The sequence below is a fragment of the Chelonia mydas genome, chromosome 6 (assembly GCF_015237465.2).
Source record: "Chelonia mydas isolate rCheMyd1 chromosome 6, rCheMyd1.pri.v2, whole genome shotgun sequence".
Lineage (NCBI taxonomy): Eukaryota > Metazoa > Chordata > Testudines > Cheloniidae > Chelonia > Chelonia mydas.
This window is the reverse complement of record NC_051246.2, coordinates 77,108,257-77,128,284: the sequence shown is the minus strand read 5'-3', so window position 1 is coordinate 77,128,284 and position 20,028 is coordinate 77,108,257. Positions and strand designations below refer to the sequence as shown.

The 20,028-nt window shown below is 39.4% G+C and overlaps 1 protein-coding gene across 4 annotated transcripts in view; it reads left to right on the top strand.

The window, feature by feature from the left end:
• LOC102941293 (neuroendocrine protein 7B2) overlaps window positions 1-20,028 on the top strand; it is a 79,577-nt gene that overhangs the window by 7,970 nt on the left and 51,579 nt on the right. For 3 of the 4 annotated variants that reach the window (XM_043548788.1, XM_037900506.2, XM_043548787.1), the window contains exons 4-12: window positions 723-976; window positions 1,519-1,679; window positions 1,800-1,940; window positions 4,104-4,178; window positions 4,831-4,986; window positions 7,128-7,263; window positions 9,776-9,884; window positions 10,297-10,444; window positions 10,929-13,698. In XM_043548788.1, the coding sequence (XP_043404723.1) occupies window positions 1,535-1,679; window positions 1,800-1,940; window positions 4,104-4,178; window positions 4,831-4,986; window positions 7,128-7,263; window positions 9,776-9,884; window positions 10,297-10,444; window positions 10,929-12,520 (2,502 nt within the window). In that variant the 5' untranslated portion in view covers window positions 723-976; window positions 1,519-1,534 and the 3' untranslated portion in view covers window positions 12,521-13,698. Of the gene's footprint in view, window positions 1-722; window positions 977-1,518; window positions 1,680-1,799; window positions 1,941-4,103; window positions 4,179-4,830; window positions 4,987-7,127; window positions 7,264-9,775; window positions 9,885-10,296; window positions 10,445-10,928 lie in introns of those variants that run through there. The other variant, XM_037900507.2, reaches the window with a different exon arrangement.

Here is a 20,028-nt window from a genome sequence, read left to right as displayed (position 1 = left end):
TCTGCTGTGTGGCTAGGGGATTAGGGCATGCAACTCCTTGTGTATGATAAGTAGGGCCCTACCAAATTCAGGGTCCATTTTGGTCGATTTTATGGCCATAGAAATTTAAAAATCATAAATTTCATGATTTCAGCTATTTAAATCTGAAATTTCACGGTGTTGTAATTATAGGGGTCCCGACCCAGAAAGGGTGGATGGGTGGTGGTGGGGGGAGTTTTTCTAAGGTTATTGTAGGGGGTGTTGCTTTACTGCTACTCTTACTTCTGCACTGTTGCTGACGGTGGCGCTGCCTTCAGAGCTGAGCAGCTGGAGAGTAGTGGCTGCTGGCTGGGAGCCCAGCTCTGAAAGCAGCGCTGCCACCAGCAGCAGTGCAGAAGGGTGGCATGGTATGGTATTGCCACCCTTACTTCTGCACTGCATTTGTCGGGATGCTGCCTTCCGAGCTGGGCAGCTGTCCAGGAGCCTCCGCTCTCCAGCCACCCAGCTCTAAAGGCAGTGCAGAAGTAAGGGTGGCAATACTGCGACCCCTCTAAAATAGCCTTGCCACTCCCCACCCCTGCAACTCCCTTTTGGGTCAGGACTCCCAATTTGAGAAATGCTGGTCTTTCCATGGCTGTGAATTTGGTAGGGCTCTAATGATCAGACTACAAACTGGTAAAGATAAGACATCTAATAAATCGCTTTTGAAGGCTTCAACTTATGCTAGTTATGAACCATTTCAGAATCGACTCGATCAAGGTGAAAACTGCCTACCTGCAGCACTGCCATGTGACATTGCAGGACTTCTTAAACAGTTCTTTAGAGAGTTACCAGAGCCGATCCTTCCAGCTGATCTGCAGGAAGCTCTTTTCAAGGCTCAGCACCTAGAAAATGAGGAGAAGAACACTGCCACAATACTGCTTTCCTGTCTTGTGACTGACAGAACAATAGATACTTTGCGATACTTTTTCAACTTTCTCAGAAATGTGTCCCTAAGGTAAGTAGAGAAATATAGGTGTGGTACTTGTAACCAACTCTGAGAATTCCTATAATATGTCTTAAAAACAGAGAAGTGCTGTAACTTTCTCTGCTCAGTATTAGGACTATAAATATTCTTAATGACATTCATTTACCAGTAATAATGTAAGCATTACGTAATCTCCTGACTTTTTGGGGTGTATGTCATAGGGTCTTCATGTACCAGGAACTTGACTCCTATTTCAGTTTTCTGGCTGCCATATTTCCATCTCTTCTTTTCCAAAAGAGCAACTAATATGGGATTACCCCCATCTGGATGATCCTCTTACTCTTGTGAAAACTGATTAGCTGTGGAAACTGTTAAGCTAAATAGCATGTATAAGCCATGTGGTGTAAGTGTCTTGAATATGCCCTTAAATCTTAGTGTGTCTCTTCCACTTCAACTAAAAATTTGCGTTAGCCTGTTTTCTCTATCCCCACTGCTTATGTTCTGATCAAGAGAGAATGTAAAGACAAAACTGATACTTGCAAGCTCTTATCTTTTCTTTCTTTTTTAATAAGATCCAATGAGAACAAAATGGATAGCAGTAATCTGGCAGTGATTTTTGCCCCAAACCTCTTGCACTCAAGTGATAATGAGAAGATGTCTGTTAACACAGAAAAAAAGCTTCGTTTGCAGGCTGCTGTTGTGCAAACACTTATTGATCATGCAGCAGATATTGGTAAGATGACAACTGAATAACACTTGTTGAAATGACTATGCATTTATTTATATTAAATACAAATATGTTTATATAACCATAGTTTCCAATTTTTTTAAACTCTATAAACATCTAATTCAGGACGTGTACCAGAATTTATCCTGGAAAAAATACCTGCTATGTTAGGTATTGATGCTCTTGATTCTACTCCTTCACTGAAAGGCTATGAAGAAAGTGAATCTCCTAGTCAGTGTAAGAGAAGGAGAAGACGAAGTGTTGGGGGTGAGTACATATACTGAAAATTTGACTGACTACAGTTCAATGAGTAAATATAAAAATAGACTCAACTGAGTCTTTAGGACCATGTAGAAAACTAAATCCATGTATCTCAAGAGGACCCCCTTCTCCCGAAGCACCACAGACTGCTGTATCAACTGGCTGTGAAGTTTGCTACGCTCAGGTTGAAAATGGTGAAGTTTTCCAACTTTGTGAAACCTGTTATAAGCGTCTTAACATTTCATAATTATTGATGTAAAAACTACTAGGTTGTGCAGTCATGCCATAACATTTCTTTTGCATGTCCTCTTCATTCTGACCAAAAAGGTTATTTTCTTTCAGGCTGTGTATGGCAGGATAATGTTTTATCTTTTAGCCTCTGGAGACCTGGTTTCAAATCCTATTTTGAGTCGCAAATGAAAATAGTTTTGAGGTGTCTTCAGTGAGTGATTTGTTCACATAAAATGACCACACAACCTCTGACACAGTTGGCATTTTTGTTCAAGAGAGGGCCAGGACTGGAATAACACTGGTGTTGTAAATTGGAACACACATGCTCTGGCAGAGCACTGTTCTGAGAAAAACCTTATTCATGTTAAACCTGGCTTTATAGCTAGCCTGTGATTTTTAGTTGCTTGCTTGCTTTCATGAGCACTAAAGTCACAAAATTTAGATGCACAGGATCTTTCTCTCAGACTATATATTTTATAAAGCTATCAAACTTGACAGAATATGTTGGCTATGAGATACTTATTGTCCCATATGTTGCTCATGTGAGGCGTTCATGTAGCTTGCAAAATGAATACATGGTACGGGATCTACAAACCTAGACAATCACAGTCATTGTCTAGGTTAGATTTGATTGCTTAGAGAAATTGATAATTTAGTTCATGAAAGCCTATTGAATATTAAAATAGGAATAGGTAGATTTATGTACTCCTGGCAATAAAAAACTCCTTAAACCAGTATCATATGACTTCTCTACTCTAAAAATGCCTACTGAATTCTAAATTGACACATTGCACTTACTGCAGACTGTATTTTGTTTCCCATTTTAACCAGCACATATGTAAAGAATTTAACTCTTTCCCAAACTTCGCTGATCACTTTTTAAAAATTAATCTTCTAATCAGCATACTGGCCTCAATCTATTACATTACTTGGAAGATCTGAAACAATGATGAGAATGGACTAGTAGTCCTTTCCATTCAACAAATTAACCTAAATTGATTTAAGCACTCATAAATATTGGACCAATTTTAATCACATTGATTTCTAAGCCAGTCTAGTTAAATCAGTCTGCAAACTATTTGAAGATGCACTGATACCTCTGAAATGCTCCCCAATTAAACCTGTTGATAAAATCATTTGCGTGGGAAGGGTCTACTAGTCCTTTTCCATGCATAGTGGGGTAGAATTTTATTATTTCCAAAAAATCCTTGATAGATGGCTGTTAATTATTAGGGTAGATGGTGTTAATAATAATCATGGTTATGTGTGTGTTTGTGTGTATATATGTTTTTTTATACACACACACACACACACACACACACTATATATTAGTGCTGTCCATTAATCACAGTTAACTCATGCAATTAACTCAAAAAAATTAATCGCGATTAATTGCCGTTTTAATCGCATTGTTAAACAATAGAATACCAATTTATTAAATTTCAATATTTTTGGATGTTTTTCTACATGTTCAAATATATTGATTTCAGTTACAGCACAGAATACAAAGTATACACTGCTCACTTTATATTTTTGATTACAAATATTTACACTGTAAAAATGATAAACTATTTTTCAATTCACCTCAGTCAAGAACTGTAGTGCAATCTCTTTTTCACGAAAGTACAACTTACAAATGTAGATTTTTGTTATATAATTGCACTCAAAAACAAAACAATGCAAAACTTTAGAGCCTACAAGTCCACTCAATCCTACTTCTTGTTCAGCCAGTTGTTAACACAAACAAATTTGTTTACATTTACAGGAGATAATGCTGCCCATATTTTCCTTTTAAAAATGTTTTAAAACATTAAGGAGACTACTCTAATTTCTTTGTCATCGATGTGCTCCTTTCACATAAAATAATACCTCTTTTAAAAAATAGAGCAAGACAAGTCAATATTAAAGCTTGATTGCTTGGTATGTCTTGCATTTCAGATATTGTTAGTGGAGCATTGAATAAACTTAAATCTAACAGAACACCCTCCACTACACCTCAGCGAGACAGAAATGGTAGGTATTTAGTGTTTGTTTGCACTAAATAGAGCCTCATGCAGTATCTTTAGATTTGTGGACTATATTCTAGTAAGGCTGAAACTAAAGTGAATTTAGTTTTATTTCAAAGGGGTATGAGTTTCTAAACAAAGTTTCTGGTCAAAATTGAATATAGTTACATTTTCAGTGAGGATACTGCATTTAGTCTTAGAGCTGCTAGCACTGAGCAGTTCTAGGATTAGAAATTAATCTGCTTTTATCTAATGAAAACCAAGGCTTGAATACAGTAGGGTAGCACGCAGCCATGTTGAGTGTTAGAGAATGAATTTATGCTTCAATTCAAATATATTTATCTTGCTTTGCTCTGTCCGTTTATAAACTTGCAAAAGGTAACTGTTTGTTTTCTTGCAATGAAGAATGCAGCTAAAACTCTTCCCACCTATATTTTCTTGTCATATTAATTTGTTTTTTTACTTTCCTATGCAAAATTTATTAAAGCTATTTGAGTGCCATGCCTGTTTTAAAATGCATGTGTTTTGGTTCAGTTTAGAATAACTGCTTCTGGAGAAACAAAGCTGACTTAAATACTATATTGTTTGTATCTTCGTAAGCTCTCAACTTTAAGCACTTATTGCAGATACAGCTTTATTAATTGTAGTCTTTCCATCAGTGACTCCATTGATTCTTACTCCAAGCACCAAGCGTAAACTTCCAACTGATTCTTCTCAAGGCTTCTCTAGCAAGAAAAGGCGGTCCTTGAAGCATAATTTTGCTTTCGAATTGCTCTCAAGTAGCTTTTTTAGCAGCGCCTCAACACCAGCATCAGGTACGGTGACTTACATTGTAGCTTGAAGGCTTTCAGGTTGTGCTGTTGTTAATGCCTTGAAATCTATTGCTCTTAGTGGGTAGTCCATAGAAGAGCAATTGTACTCAAGTTACAATTTAATTACCTTCGTTCCTTGCGCTTTGCACCCTGTCTGTGGGAGATCTTACCAGGTCACATTGTTTCAGCTATCATCTGTGCTGATAACTCTCTGAAATCTATGTATCCTGTAACTGACTTGTCTCTATCCATCCAATTCTGCATTTCTGCTAGTCCGTAGCAGCTCCTCTTGAACATCTTGTTAAAGCTTGAAAGGTAAAATTTCAAAAGCACCCAATGAAAGTCGAGGACCTCAAGACTTAGACACACTGAAAATTTACCTGAAATGGCCAAAATAGAATTCCTTTTCTTTTCTCCCCAGCCTTCTGTGTTTCACTATTCACAAAACGACCATCTTTCACATTATTCACTCCTGCAGTCTGAAGTGTGGTTTTTTTTGTTTTTGTTTTTTAATTTTTCTCTCCTTATACCATATATCTAGGTCAGGGATCGGCAACCTTTGGCATGCAGCCATCCGGGAAATCCGTTGGCGCGCTGGGATGGTTTGTTTACCTACAGCATCGACAGGTTCAGCCGATCGCAGCTCCCACTAGCCGTAGTTTGCCGTTCCAGGTCAATGGGGGCTTCAGGAAGCAGTGGCTAGCACATCCCTTGGCCCACTCCGCTTCCCGCAGCCCCCATTGGCCTGGAACGGCAAACCGCAGCCAATGGGAGCTGCGATCAGCCAAACCTGTGGATGCTGCAGGTAAACAAACCGTCCTGCCCCGCCAGTGGATTTCCCTGATGGGCCGTGTGCCAAAGGTTGCTAATCCCTGATCTAGGTCATAGTCAAATCTCTCATATCTTGCCTAGAATATTGCTGTGGTCTCCTAAACGCACCGTTGTCCTTTACATCATACAAAATGCAGCTGCTAAAGTAATCCTTCTTCTGAATCCTTCTACTGGCTCCCTATTCTCTATTGCTTCAAATTTAACCTTCTTGTCCTCATCTTCAAAGCTCTACCTAAATTTGCCCCACCCTACTTTCTTTATTTGTCACGCTTGTATTGACCTCATCTCCTCCATACTGCCTGTGTTCCTGGGCTTGTTGTTCCAGGTTTGTCAGTTTTCTCTCTCAATCACCTCAGCCTTACTCTGTGTCACTGCATGTTACAATTTCTGAGTTTATCTGCAAGACCACTATCCTGGCTATGTTTAAGTCTTTAATAAAGACCCACTCTTATTAGCCTGCTTATTGTGAACTGAGTTGAATTACATATATAAACTACCTATTCCTGTTCTTCTTCTAACCTCTTTGTCATTGTGTTGTGATTTTACAGGAACAGTCCTTCTTTAATGTTTGGAAAGCACTTGATGCCCACCAAGTGTTTAAAGAATCTTCACTATTTATGCTAACACTTAGTGGGCAGTAAGTGTTAGCATAAATAGTGAAGATTCTTTAGTTAATCTGTATTTCACAGCAGGTATGATAAGTACTAATGTTTTAGAAGATGCTAGCCTCACAGCTCAGCTTTCTGTGCTGGCTGATGGATAAAACACCATATCCTTCATTGTTATACTGCTACCACACTTAGCCAGAAGAGAGTTTTAAGAACTTATACTTGATCTAGTGTTGTCAAAGATTAAAAATGACAAGAGACACTGTTGATCTTAAAACAAAAACTTAAATTTATTTTGATTGTTTGTTTTATTTAATATTGACAACTTTTGATCAATGATCTTCTGACTAATCTGTATGGAAATAACTTAAGATGTGACACCAGCAGCATACATGTTCTCCCACCTCTTGGTGTCAAAACAAAGGTTGTTTTGGGGTATGGTGAATTCCCCCTCTTCTTTTATGTAAGACTACAAACAAACAGAATTAATTGTTTGTGTCAGTTCTCTCAAGAACATTGTGCTGAACAAATGAGTTTGTGTGTGGTTTTTTTTTTAAACTTAGTTGCTAATGGTCAAGGTGAAAATAAGACACTTGCTTTAGAAACCTCTAATGCCACTTCAATTTTTTTTATTTTAACATAAGAATACACCACCAAAACAAGAACCAGTTTATCATGTACATGTGACTTTTTTTGTTCCTGTAGCTCAATTTGAAGCAAGCCCTTGTGTCTCTCTCGAGTCATCTCAGAGTTCACTGTCTCCTTCAGTCACCAGTGAAAAGCATCTGTCAAGTACAGAAAATCGAAGAAGTAAAAGAATTGCAAGTAAAAAAATTTACAGGTAACTTGTCTTAATTCACAGAAGCTATGAGTGCACACTGTTAAAAGTGAATTGAAAAGCAAAACAAAAAAGGATTGCCCTCTACTGTCTTATGAATAAAGACAATTTCAACATTTATTTATTTTATTGATTTATTTAGAAGCTTTTATATTGAAAGGATCGTGTCTTGTCACGTGTAAAGTGAATTGATGATCTGTCCAGATCTTAGCAGCCAAGTGTCCATACCAAACTGCCATTACATTTGGGTTTTGTGTTGAAATGAACATGGACTAAAGCATACATGTACACACATGCACATAATTAAATCAAGCAAGTTCCTTTCTCTTGTCATAATTCCCGTTAAACTGGACTAAATATTAGCTTTTTACTTTTTAGCATTTTAAAGAAACTGATTCTTTGGGGATACTGTAAGTGTTTTAAAAAAAAATCTAATAAGCTTTAAAAGTGTTTTTTTTAAACTGTCCATTTTCAAGGAATTGTTTATGCCTTAATAGCTTATTTCAGTTCTTGGTAGGTCCTGACCCCTTTATAATATCTATTCCTCTGTTTCTGTATTTTCAGTACATCATACTTCAGTCGCATCCATTTCTAAATCGTGGATTTCTAAAGCATACAAATGTTAATTCCTTTCTTGGGAATAAAGATTAGGGCTGTCAATTAATCAGGATTAAAAAAATTAATCACTATTAATTGCACTTATAACAATAGAATACCAACTGAAATTTATCAAATATTTTTGGATTTTTTCTACATTTTCAATATTGATTTCAACACGGAATACAAAGTGCACAGTGCTCACTTTATATTCTTATTTTTTATTATAATTTTTACAGTGCAAATGTTTGTAAACAAAAGAAATAGTATTTTTCGGTTCACCTCATACAAGTACTGAAGTGCAATCTCTTTATCGTGAAAGTGTAACTTACAAATGCAGACTTTTTTTTTTGTTACCTAACTGCACTCAAAAACAAAACAGAGTAAAACTTTAGAGCCTACAAGTTCCCTCAGTCCTACTTCTTATTCTGCCAATTGCTAAGACAAACAAGTTTGTTTACATTGACGGGAGATACTGCTGCCGGCTTCTTATTTACAATGTCACCTGAAAGTGAGACCAGCCATTCGCATGGCACTTTTGTAGCCGGTGTTGCAAAGTATTTATATGCCAGATATGCTAAACATTCGTATGTCCCTTCATGCTTCGGCCACCATTCCAGAGAACATGCTGTGGATGCTCGTTAAAAAAATAATGCGTCAATTAAATTTGTGACTGTACTCTTTGGGGGGAGAACTGTATGTCTCCTGCTTTGTGTTACCCACATTCTGCATGTATTTCATGTCATAGCCACCTCGGATGATGACCCAGCACATGTTGTTCATTTTAAGAACACTTTCACAGCAGATTTCACAAAACGCAAAGAAGATTTCTAAAAATAGCTACAGCACTCAACCCAAGGTTTAAGAATCTGAAATGCCGTCCAAAATCTGAGAGGGACAAGGTGTGGCGCATGCTTTCAGAAGTCTTAAAAGAGCAACACTCTGATGTGGTAACTACAGAACCCGAACCACCAAAAAAGAAAATCAGCCTTCTGCTGGTGGTATCTGACTCAGATGATGAAAATGCGTCAGTCTGTACTGCTTTGGATCATTATCAAGCAGAACCCATCATCAGTATGGAAGCATGTCCTCTGGAATTGTGGTTGAAGCATGAAGGGACATGAATCTTTAGTGCATCTGGCACTTAAATATCTTGCAGCGCCAGCTACAACAGTGTCATGTGAACGCATGTTCTCACTTTCAGGTGACATTGTAAACAAGAAGTGGGCAGTGTTATCTCCTGCAAATGTAAACAAACTTGTTTGTCTGAGTGATTGGCTGACCAAGAAGTAGGACTGAGTAGACTTGTAGACTCTAAAGTTTTACGTTTTTTATTTTTGAATGCAGTTTTTTGTACATAATTCTACATTTTGTAAGCTCAACTTTCATGATAGAGATTGCATTACAATACTTTTATGAGGTGAATTGAAAAATCCATTTTTTTCTCCAGTGCAAATATTTGTAATAAAAAATAAAGTGAGCACTGTACACTTTGTATTCTGTGTTGTAATTGGAATTAATATGTTAGCAAATGTAGTAAACATCCAAAAAATATTTAAAATAAATGGTATTCTATTGTTTAACAGTGCGATTAATTTTTTTCATTGCTTGACCCTAATCTTTGAGATTTTTGGTATTACTCTATTTGCTCTTTGTACCTGTTCAATTTCTTGAACATCGCCTTATTAGTGTCAGAACTTTACACAATATTTTAAATAGAACCTCTTTGGCCCTTTTTCTAGTATTTTAAATTATTTTATTTGCTTATCAAATTTCTTTCTGTGAAGCACTACTGCGGAGCGCCTTTTGCACTAGAAGTTCAAAATAAAGGGTGTAGAAGAATATAAATTGTAAAGAAAGAAATATACTGAATTTATCTTTCCATGCACTTTTTAAAAAAAATTATTCAATTTACCAGGGTTGAATCAGGAAAAACTGGTTGCTTCTCTCCAAAGATTAGCCGAAAAGAAATGGTTCGCAGGTCATTACGTCTGAAATTTAGTCTGGGAAAAAGCAGCAAAGATGTGGTAAGTACACTTCTACTATCCTATTCATCTTTCTTGTAGCTTATACTATGGCAGTGGTTTTCAGCCTATGGTCTGTGGAATAAGCCTAAGATTTCCAAAGGGGTCTGCACCTCCATTTGAAATTTTTTTCAAGTTTCAGACCACTTGAATGTTCAAGGACAAGTGTAGAGAGTTCTGGATACTGTACGGTCCAGAACTCTAAAACCAGGTCTGACTTACTAAACTTTTTTTAATTCATATTTAAGAACTTCACTTTTAGCGGTTGCTGCAAATTGGAAAAGTATTTCCTGAATTGCAGATGTCAAAATTGAAAAGGCCTAGAAAGTAAATGAAGATCTAAATGACTTCCTCATGTTCAGCTTTTTGAAAACATTAAGATTAGTTTTCTTTCTCCCCCTCCCCCCTGCTTAAGAATATTTTAACTGGATGTCCAGTTGGTAAAGGATCTGAAAATATTGGCCGGCGACTTGCAAGTCAACAAGACTTGGAAAACAGAGTTGAATCTGTAAAGACAGATACACTTTTCAGCACATGTGTCAGTGAACAATTCTCAAAGAAAGGTAAATGTCTTGCAATACTTACTGAATATAACTAAAAAGAGAGCTTGTATTTTTGTGGGGTAAGGATAGCTTAAAAACCTAATGATTGCTTTGATATCTTTAGTTATTGAAAGCACTGAAAGTGGAAAACAGTTAGACAATATTAAAGGTTCTTAGGAAGCAACAGATAATTTATATTAGCCAATTAGAGACCAGTTTTTGTATGTATAAAAATAAATATTTGCATTATATCATGCCTTGCTTTTTTGACGCTCGAACCTAATTGCTCTCTTTAATATTGTAACCTGTTTATGAAGGACTTTCATTTCTTTGAAAGAAAATAGTGTAAGTTTCTCAATTTCAGTGAATGGCATGGCTTTAAACTCGTAATTTTTTTTAATAACTTGAGTTATCAGCAAGAGTTTTGTCTGGTTTAGTTAATGTTCTATGAGTACTAAGGCTAACCAATATTTTAAACAAATAATTCTATCAAACTTCTCTCAAGGTTCACAAATAATGAGCAAGTCGGAGGAGAACTTGCTAACTCCAAAACATGATAAAGCAAATTACCGAATGTCTTGGAATGGACCCAATATTACAGATTCTGATGGCGCCAGCAACAATGAGGCAAGTCTCGTGGGATATCTTGAAGCAGAAGGCTGTTTTTCAGAACCTGTTCTTGTTGTTGGAAAGCCACCTGCCATTCCAGATGACTTAAGGCCCACTACTGCAAATCATAAGCAAGATAATAGTCTACCCGAGTACTCGCTTTGTGTGGATGAGAATAACTTGACAACAGAAACATTACTGAAAATTAAAAAAGCATTTTCTGAATCTGGAAGCAATCTTCAAAATTTAATAGGTGATGCAAAGTCTCCTGTATCAGATTTAACAGAAGAAAAGTTAAGTGAAAATCCCTGTCTCACAGGTGTTAGTCAAGAGAAGGACCTTGTTGAAACTTCAGCTGAAAGTCTGGCAGCTGAAAAATCTAAGGATCAGTTTAACCAGTTTGCTAATAAATCTTATACCACTGACAAATATCAATCAAGTCAATATGAAATCAAGGTTGTGGAGGAAAACTGCTTCCAAAATCCTATTGAGATTGAACTTCAGACACAGAAATTGGGCATGGAAGATGCACCAGAACTTAGTATGCCTCAGGTAATGTCCAGGGAGGACAAGTTAACTTTTCAGAACAGTTATTCAAAAGATAATTTAAAGAAAATAGATTCCCTCAGAAGAAAAGAGGGTGAGGAACTGGAACAGTCAGAAAGAGTTGTTGAAGATTGCGAGCTGAAGTCCCATAATTCAGAAAAAGATAGCAGTGAGCCTACTGTGGCTGGGGAGCTCCCTGTCTCACAGTTGTTGGAGTCTAAAAACAGTCGTCGCAAACAGTACTTGCAGACTGGAAGTTATGATAATACTGTACCTAAAACTTTACCGGTTTCTGACCATGGAAAGGTTTCTGACCACGTACACTGGTTCAACAAACTTTCATTAAACGATCCCTGTTCTGCAAGCAAAACTAAACCACCTCTTAAGTTTCAACGTACTCCTGTCCGCCAGTCTGTAAGAAGGATAAACTCCCTCTTAGAGTCTAACAGACAATCTGTAAGCTATAAATTGGCAAAACCTGGTGATGTTTGTTCTCCTCTTGTTAAATCCGTAAGCTATGATACTGCACTATCCTCCTGTACAGAAAAGTTCTCAAAGAATTCCACAGTTTCACTGCTCTATTGTGAAACTACATGCACACAAGTTTCTACATCATCTGAACTAGACTTAGCATCCAAATCTTCAAAATTGATAAATTCGCTAGAGCAGGCTGATGCTTCTGTGAAAACAGTTAGAATCTGCAAACAGAAAGTGACTATTGGTAACCCATCAAAGTCTGTTCTAGAAGATCTAACCAATCATGAAGCACCAAAAGCTACTGTAAAAATGAACTCAAGTATAAACATTCTGATTGCCGCACCGGATAAAAGTACCCTCAGGAAAAGTGCTACAGGAAAGGAAAAGGCTCGATACAGGGGATCTCCAAAGAATCCAATATCAAAAGCAAAACTCCTGCCAACTGCTAAACCTGTAGACTTATAAGTACTAATTTGATGATTTTCTCAAAGAATGTTAAGGTAGTTCTAGAAAAAATTGAGTCAATAAAGTCGATACGTGATTCTTAGTTCTGCTTTTTTGTAAAATAGGATTTTATTTTATTTTATTTTGAACTTGTACAAGTAAACTTTATTCTTTGTATGATATTAGGTATTTTTCCGTTTATTGTGGCTTCTTACGATTACTAGTCAGCTGCTCATTTTAATTTTGACTAGATTTTTAAAAATTAGAAAAATCTAGTTTAAAAACGTATAGAAACCAGTTACAATAGGTTATGAATCGCTATCTCAGACACTGAGTCAGATCTTTTTAGAAATAACAGGTGAGCCTGAGGCATTTCAAAATCTTGCAGCTTCCAATTGAGAGTAGTAATATTTCTTTAAGAGAAAATTGCTAGATATTTAAAAACAAAACCAACACATCCAAAAGCAAAATGGCTTATTGCTGACCATCAAAACATGTGAAACATTTTTCCATTTACTGTACTTGTCTTAATTCTTTAACTGTATTAAAACACTACAGTCAAAAAGAGACTTGTCAGTGTTCGAACTTCAGTATCGATGTAGACTTTGCTACTGCTCCAATTCCTGTGTGGCCAGGGTATATATTGCTTTTGGTGTAAGTCAGGGTACCTATGGCTTTTTTTCCACTTGATAGGTGCATTTTTTGTCTATACAGATCTATTCCTATCTAAGCATGCGTGCACACAAATTGGAGAAGTGGTTGAGCATATGGAAAACAAATATGCAATTAGATACTGAAGTCTTAAAATTTTTTGTACAGTACACTTGGCAGCATGGGTGTGTTCTGTTATGTTTACCTGATATCTTCATTTGCAGTCAAGCTGTAAAATAATGTTAAGTTAATAGCGCAAATGAGGCTATTAATTTTTTTCTGGAGCAATTTTATGTAGCTAATCATATGATGCAAAAGTAGATTCAAGTACGCTATTGCTGAAATAATGGAAGACAAAAGTAAAAAGCCATACTGTTAAAAGTTCATTTGCACAAACAGATGTTTACATCTATCTTAGCATTAAAACTGTTTATATCTATGTCATATTCATTATAAAATTATTTAAGACTAAAAACTTGAAACTTTTCCATTACTGATTTCTGTATGTGTAGCTTTGCTGGCAGAACATAAGAGCATTTTGGTATGTACTTGGTTTTGAGTCTAAAAGCTTTTTTTGTCCCTTGTTTGTGAATGTTCTTTCTACAACACTGATTCGATATCCTATATAGAAAAAATGACAAAGGACATTTGAGATGTCAGAGTTTCTGTATCCTTTAAGTCCTATCCAGGGCTCTATGTCCTCTTGACTATATTTAAAAACCCAGTTTTTACAACTCCATCATTTTCACCAAACCTCTGACTGCCAAAAGCCAGGCAGATAATAGGCAATGAAAAGTCCTCATCCTCCTGATGCTGTGCCCTCTCTAAAAGCCAGGGGGAATAGATATGCTTCTCACTGTTCTAAGCTGCAACAGATTTGGGCTCTTTTAGCCTATGGAGAGGAGTGAGTTCCAAAGCTAAATGGCCTTTACATTGACTCCCGTAGCAGCACACTCTTTTTCGTAGAAAGATGACTGGAGCACAAGAATGTCTACTCACAAGTGCAAGAGAAAGCTATGGGCCAAGAAGTATATGGTCAAGTACATACGGTTCAGGTCCTTGTTTCTATCCTACAGAGCCTTCAACTTCTTAGGGTATGTCTGCACTCCAATTAGACACAGGTGGTTGGCTGGAACTGACTCAGGCTTAAGTGGTTGTTTTACTGCAGTGTAGATGTTCAGGTTCAGGCTGCAGCCTGAGCTATAGGACCCTCCCACCATACAGGGTCCAGCGTGAGCCCGAATGTCTACGCTGCAGTTAAACCACCCCTGAGCCTGAATCAGCCGGCACTAGCCTGCTTAGTGTTTTTAATGGCAGCGTAGACGTACCCTTAGATTTCACTCAAACAGGCAGCCATTGAGGGACATCTAGTAAAGTGCCAGCTTTTTCATCTGCTTCATTTCTGGATAGATTTTTGAAAAGAGATAGTTGTAACATCCTGGCGACATGTAACAAATCTGGTACCTGCACATTCAAAGGGACAGATATTCATATTTCATAGAATCATAGAATATCAGGGTTGGAAGGGACCCCAGAAGGTCATCTAGTCCAACCCCCTGCTCGAAGCAGGACCAATTCCCAGTTAAATCATCCCAGCCAGGGCTTTGTCAAGCCTGACCTTAAAAACCTCTAAGGAAGGAGATTCTACCACCTCCTTAGGTAACGTATTCCAGTGTTTCACCACCCTCTTAGTGAAAAAGTTTTTCCTAATATCCAATCTAAACCTCCCCCATTGCAACTTGAGACCATTACTCCTCGTTCTGTCATCTGCTACCATTGAGAACAGTCTAGAGCCATCCTCTTTGGAACCCCCTTTCAGGTAGTTGAAAGCAGCTATCAAATCCCCCCTCATTCTTCTCTTCTGCAGACTAAACAATCCCAGCTCCCTCAGCCTCTCCTCATAAGTCATGTGCTCTAGACCCCTAATCATTTTTGTTGCCCTTCGCTGGACTCTCTCCAATTTATCCACATCCTTCTTGTAGTGTGGGGCCCAAAACTGGACACAGTACTCCAGATGAGGCCTCACCAGTGTCGAATAGAGGGGAACGATCACGTCCCTCGATCTGCTCGCTATGCCCCTACTTATACATCCCAAAATGCCATTGGCCTTCTTGGCAACAAGGGCACACTGCTGACTCATATCCAGCTTCTCGTCCACTGTCACCCCTAGGTCCTTTTCCGCAGAACTGCTGCCTAGCCATTCGGTCCCTAGTCTGTAGCGGTGCATTGGATTCTTCCATCCTAAGTGTAGGACCCTGCACTTATCCTTATTGAACCTCATCAGATTTCTTTTGGCCCAAACCTCCAATTTGTCTAGGTCCTTCTGTATCCTATCCCTCCCCTCCAGCGTATCTACCACTCCTCCTAGTTTAGTATCATCTGCAAATTTGCTGAGAGTGCAATCCACACCATCCTCCAGATCATTTATGAAGATATTGAACAAAACCGGCCCCAGGACCGACTCCTGGGGCACTCCACTTGACACCGGCTGCCAGCTAGACATGGAGCCATTGATCACTACCCGTTGAGCCCGACAATCTAGCCAGCTTTCTACCCACCTTATAGTGCATTCATCCAGCCCATACTTCCTTAACTTGCTGACAAGAATGCTGTGGGAGACCGTGTCAAAAGTTTTGCTAAAGTCAAGAAACAATACATCCACTGCTTTCCCTTCATCCACAGAACCAGTAATCTCATCATAAAAGGCGATTAGATTAGTCAGGCATGACCTTCCCTTGGTGAATCCATGCTGACTGTTCCTGATCACTTTCCTCTCATGTAAGTGCTTCAGGATTGATTCTTTGAGGACCTGCTCCATGATTTTTCCAGGGACTGAGGTGAGGCTGACTGGCCTGTAGTTCCCAGGATCCTCCTCCTTCCCTTTTTTAAAGATTGGCACTATATTAGCCTTTTTCCAGTCATCCGGGACTTCCCCCGTTCGCCACGAGTTTTCAAAGATAAAGATTTGCCACAAATATGGTTGCTTCTCCCAGCCACTTTTGCTTTAGCTCCAGGCCTTGTCTGTATCCTACTCAGCCAGATGCTGCTTACAAGCAATTTATTGCTTTGCTGGGCGCCATTAAACCGTGTCTTTGGCACACGGAAGATGATAAAACCCAGATGTGGTGAAGTGGGAACTTCTTACGATATTTTTACAAAGTCTATGTGCTTCAGTTTTCCCCTACACCAGGGATGGGCAAACTTTTTGGGCCAAGGGCCACATCTGGTGGAGAAATTGTATGCAGGGCAAGGGATTGGGGTGCAGGAGGGAGTGCGAGGTATGGGAGGGGGTGCGGTGTGCAGGAACGGGCTCAGGGCAAGGGATTGGGACAGAGGAGGGGTGTGGGGTGTATGAGGGGGCTCAGGGAAGGGGGTTGGGGTACGGGGTGCAATGGTGCTCAGGGCAGGGAGTTGGGGTGCAGGGTGCAGCAGAGGTTTCAGGGCAGGGGCTTGGGGTGCAGGCAGGGGGCTGCCTGCCTGCCCTGGCCCCATGCCATGCTGTTCCGGAAAGTGGCCAGAACCACATCCCTGCACGGCCCCTGGGGGAGGGGGGGGACAGGGCTCCACGGGCTGCCCTTGCCACACCTCCAGGTACCTTCCCCAAAGCTCCCATTGGCTGTGGTTCCCTGTTCCCGGCCAATGGGAGCTGCGGGGAGCAGTGCCTGGAAGCAAGGGCAACGCACGGAGCCCTCTGCCCCACCCCACCCCACCCCACTCCGGGCCCCCAGGGACATGATGCTGGCCGCTTCTGAGAGTGGCACGGGGTTTGCGGCACCATGGGGGGCAGTCCCACGGGCCGGATCCAAAGCCCTGAGGGGCTATAGTTTGCCCACCACTCTCCTACACATTACATTGCCACCTAGTGGGGAAAAAGGATTGTTTGCTCTCAGGATGCCATTTCAGATTTTGGTACGGGGGTAACTAACTGTGATTCCAGGGGCTACTCAGGCACTGGAAAATGCTACATTTTTGCAGCTAATAACTTAGAAATTAGCTGACAGGAGCACAGTATCTAATTCCTATGTAAAGAAAAATAAATATATGTATGTATATACATAAACACCAATTAAAGCTGTATTTTAATTTCAGTTAAGAACAATCAGGAAATAATACAGAAAGATATTCCTAATCCCAAACCTTGAGGTATCCGTTTTAGAGCCTTAACATAGGTATCAGAAACACAACTTTGATACTTTGTATGCTATCTTTAGCAGAGAAATAAAATCTGCTTAAAATCTTTACACTCCTGCAATTATATTTTTAAATGGCTTATGTTCCAAATTGTGAAGAGAAGAATTAGATGGCTAATTTTGTTCCAGAAATGTTTAAAGGTAAATAAATTATTGAAAACATAACACTTCAGACATGAGCTAAAACGATGGATAATAGTGTGGTCTCATCTTGACAAAATTGTCAATGGCCTTGTTGATTATCTAAGTGTTTTTGAAGCTTCACATTCACAGGCTAAAATTAGAAACACGTAAGTGACTTGCTAATATGTCCCATTGTGGAGCTTAAGTAGTCCTTTACTCTCTTGAGCACAGAGAAGTACCTCTCATTTGATGCTGTAGAAACTGGATGGCTCACCCCACTATCTACAGTAGACAACAAAGACTAACCCCTTGGTAAGTCGTTGAGAACATTCCAGAATTCAGAAATTGAAGTATTTGTGTGTATGTGCATGCACTGTGCTTCTTGGCAACTTTGACTTCTCCATCCAGATCACCGAAATTGGTGCCTGCTGAATCTGCAATTACTTTCCGTTTCTCATAATCAAGAAAATTTTCACCATCGTTTTAGCTCATGTTGGAAGTGTTACGTTTTCAATAATTTATTTACCTTTAAACATTTCTGGAACAAATTAACCGTCTAATTCTTCTCTTCACAAGCAGTGTAGAAAGCAAACTCTAGTTGAGGGTGAATCATCTATCAATCTCAGTAAGAATTCTGTCCAGAACAGGATAGTAGAAATCAGATTATAGATTCTTGAGTGCTCTTGGGACCATCTGTAGATGACAGGCCCAGTGTACTAGAAACAAAAAAACAAGGCCAGTTTGAAGGATATTTTGTTAGGTGGTCTTTGGTACTGCTGTGCTCAGCAGTTGCGACTTTCTGACCTGGAATAGCAATTTCAAGTTCCTTGGCAATGATTTTAGCTTCACATAACTCCTTCCATTGGCTCTCAGATGTTCTCATTTGTTGAAGAGCAGCAATATTGCTTTTTACTAATTCCATTGCACTTGATGATAAATTTAGGTTTTCATGTTGCAGTTCTTCTGAAGCACTATGCAAAATCTTGAATATTCTTTCCAAAACCAAGAGCCTCAACAGAAAGGAATAGCTCTTTAACCTTGCCATCAAGCCCTTTGCTCTGCTAGCTGATTGTGCTGAAATAGCTTCCAGTGTTTCCACTACAGTGCCCTATCTTGCATGCTGTTTTCGGAGGGAGTCATAACTGTATGACTAGTAAATTTCGCATAATCTCCCTAGCTCAAGTACCCTCCGGTGTAGCTCCTGCTGTGCCTTAACAAACAGTTCATGGTGCTTGTAACTACTGGTAAGCAATTAGCCAGGAGAGTGTGCGGTCTTGAGGGTAGGGTAGCAGAATGGGGATCAGGGATGAGATACGTTTCCTGCTCTAATATTAACATGTTCTGACATCTTGTGGCAAGCCACTTTTAAGGGACACTGGTTAGATTTAAAATTGTAATAGGTATATTTTTACTTTGTTACTAACTCTTGATTTCAACAATTGTAGAAAAATCTAGATTACTTTCCATCATTTAGGCTACTTACTTTTTGCAGTTCACCAAGATTGGAATAGATCATTTAACTTTTGGATACATCCTAAGAGGGCAAGGCCTCCTGAGTTTATACTGCACCTAGCTGGGGCTCTAGGTGTGTTACCCTACTACGAATAATAATAGATTAGAAATACTTTAAACAGGAGTGCAACGGACACTTTCAAGTCCCTTTCACTTCTGTTTAAAGGTTAGTTACTTTCCAGAAGGCTCTTAAGCACAATACTACAGTGATTGAATTGTCGTTCTCACAAGGGAATATTTAAAACCAAACGCCAAGAAAGCTCCTCATTTTAAAGTTAAGACTCTTTTTCTCATTTGTTATTCAGGGTTTGTATATATGTGTTTTTGTTTTTTTTTTTTTTTAAAGTACCATTTTCTGTTTGAATGCTGTGCCTCAGTTCCTATTGCTCTAAAATGAGAATAATTATACTTGCCTGCCTGCCTGCCTTAGGGAATTATAAGGATTAGATTGAGATCTGTGGGGCAGGAACTGGGCCACCTTAATGGTTTGTATGGCATCTAGCACAATGGGGGACTCCTGCTTAAGGTCTTTGGGGGCTACTATAACATTAGTCAGCTGTTGAGATGCCCATTAGTGGTAGCTGAAGGGGACTTACCTGGGTGTGGGATGCTGGTGGATTACAGATCAATCTTTGTGTTGGCCAGCAGCATAGCCTTCATCCCCCCCCCTGCAAGCTCAGCACCTGGTGGCAGAAGCTGAAGCACAGCACGGACACATATCCGTCCTTGAAGCTGCAACCACTGCTGGCCATGACAACTCTGGACCAGAAAGGTCTGCCCCCAGTCTATTCTCAGGGAAAGGTGAGGGGGTACTCCCTGCTTCTTTGAGGGTAAACTGACTCCAAGACCCACTTAGCTGCTCCTAGCTCCCCACTCCGAGGATCCTTGCCCCAGGAACTGTTCCCCCTCATCTGCTCCTCCCACACTCATTGGTCCCTCCCTCAGGGCACAGCCATATGCCCTCACCTCTCCCTTTCCCTGGAGAATGACTCTTTCCCCCTCCCCAAGCCTGGAGGCCCTGTGTTATTCCCACCACCACCCTTGGAGCCCCTG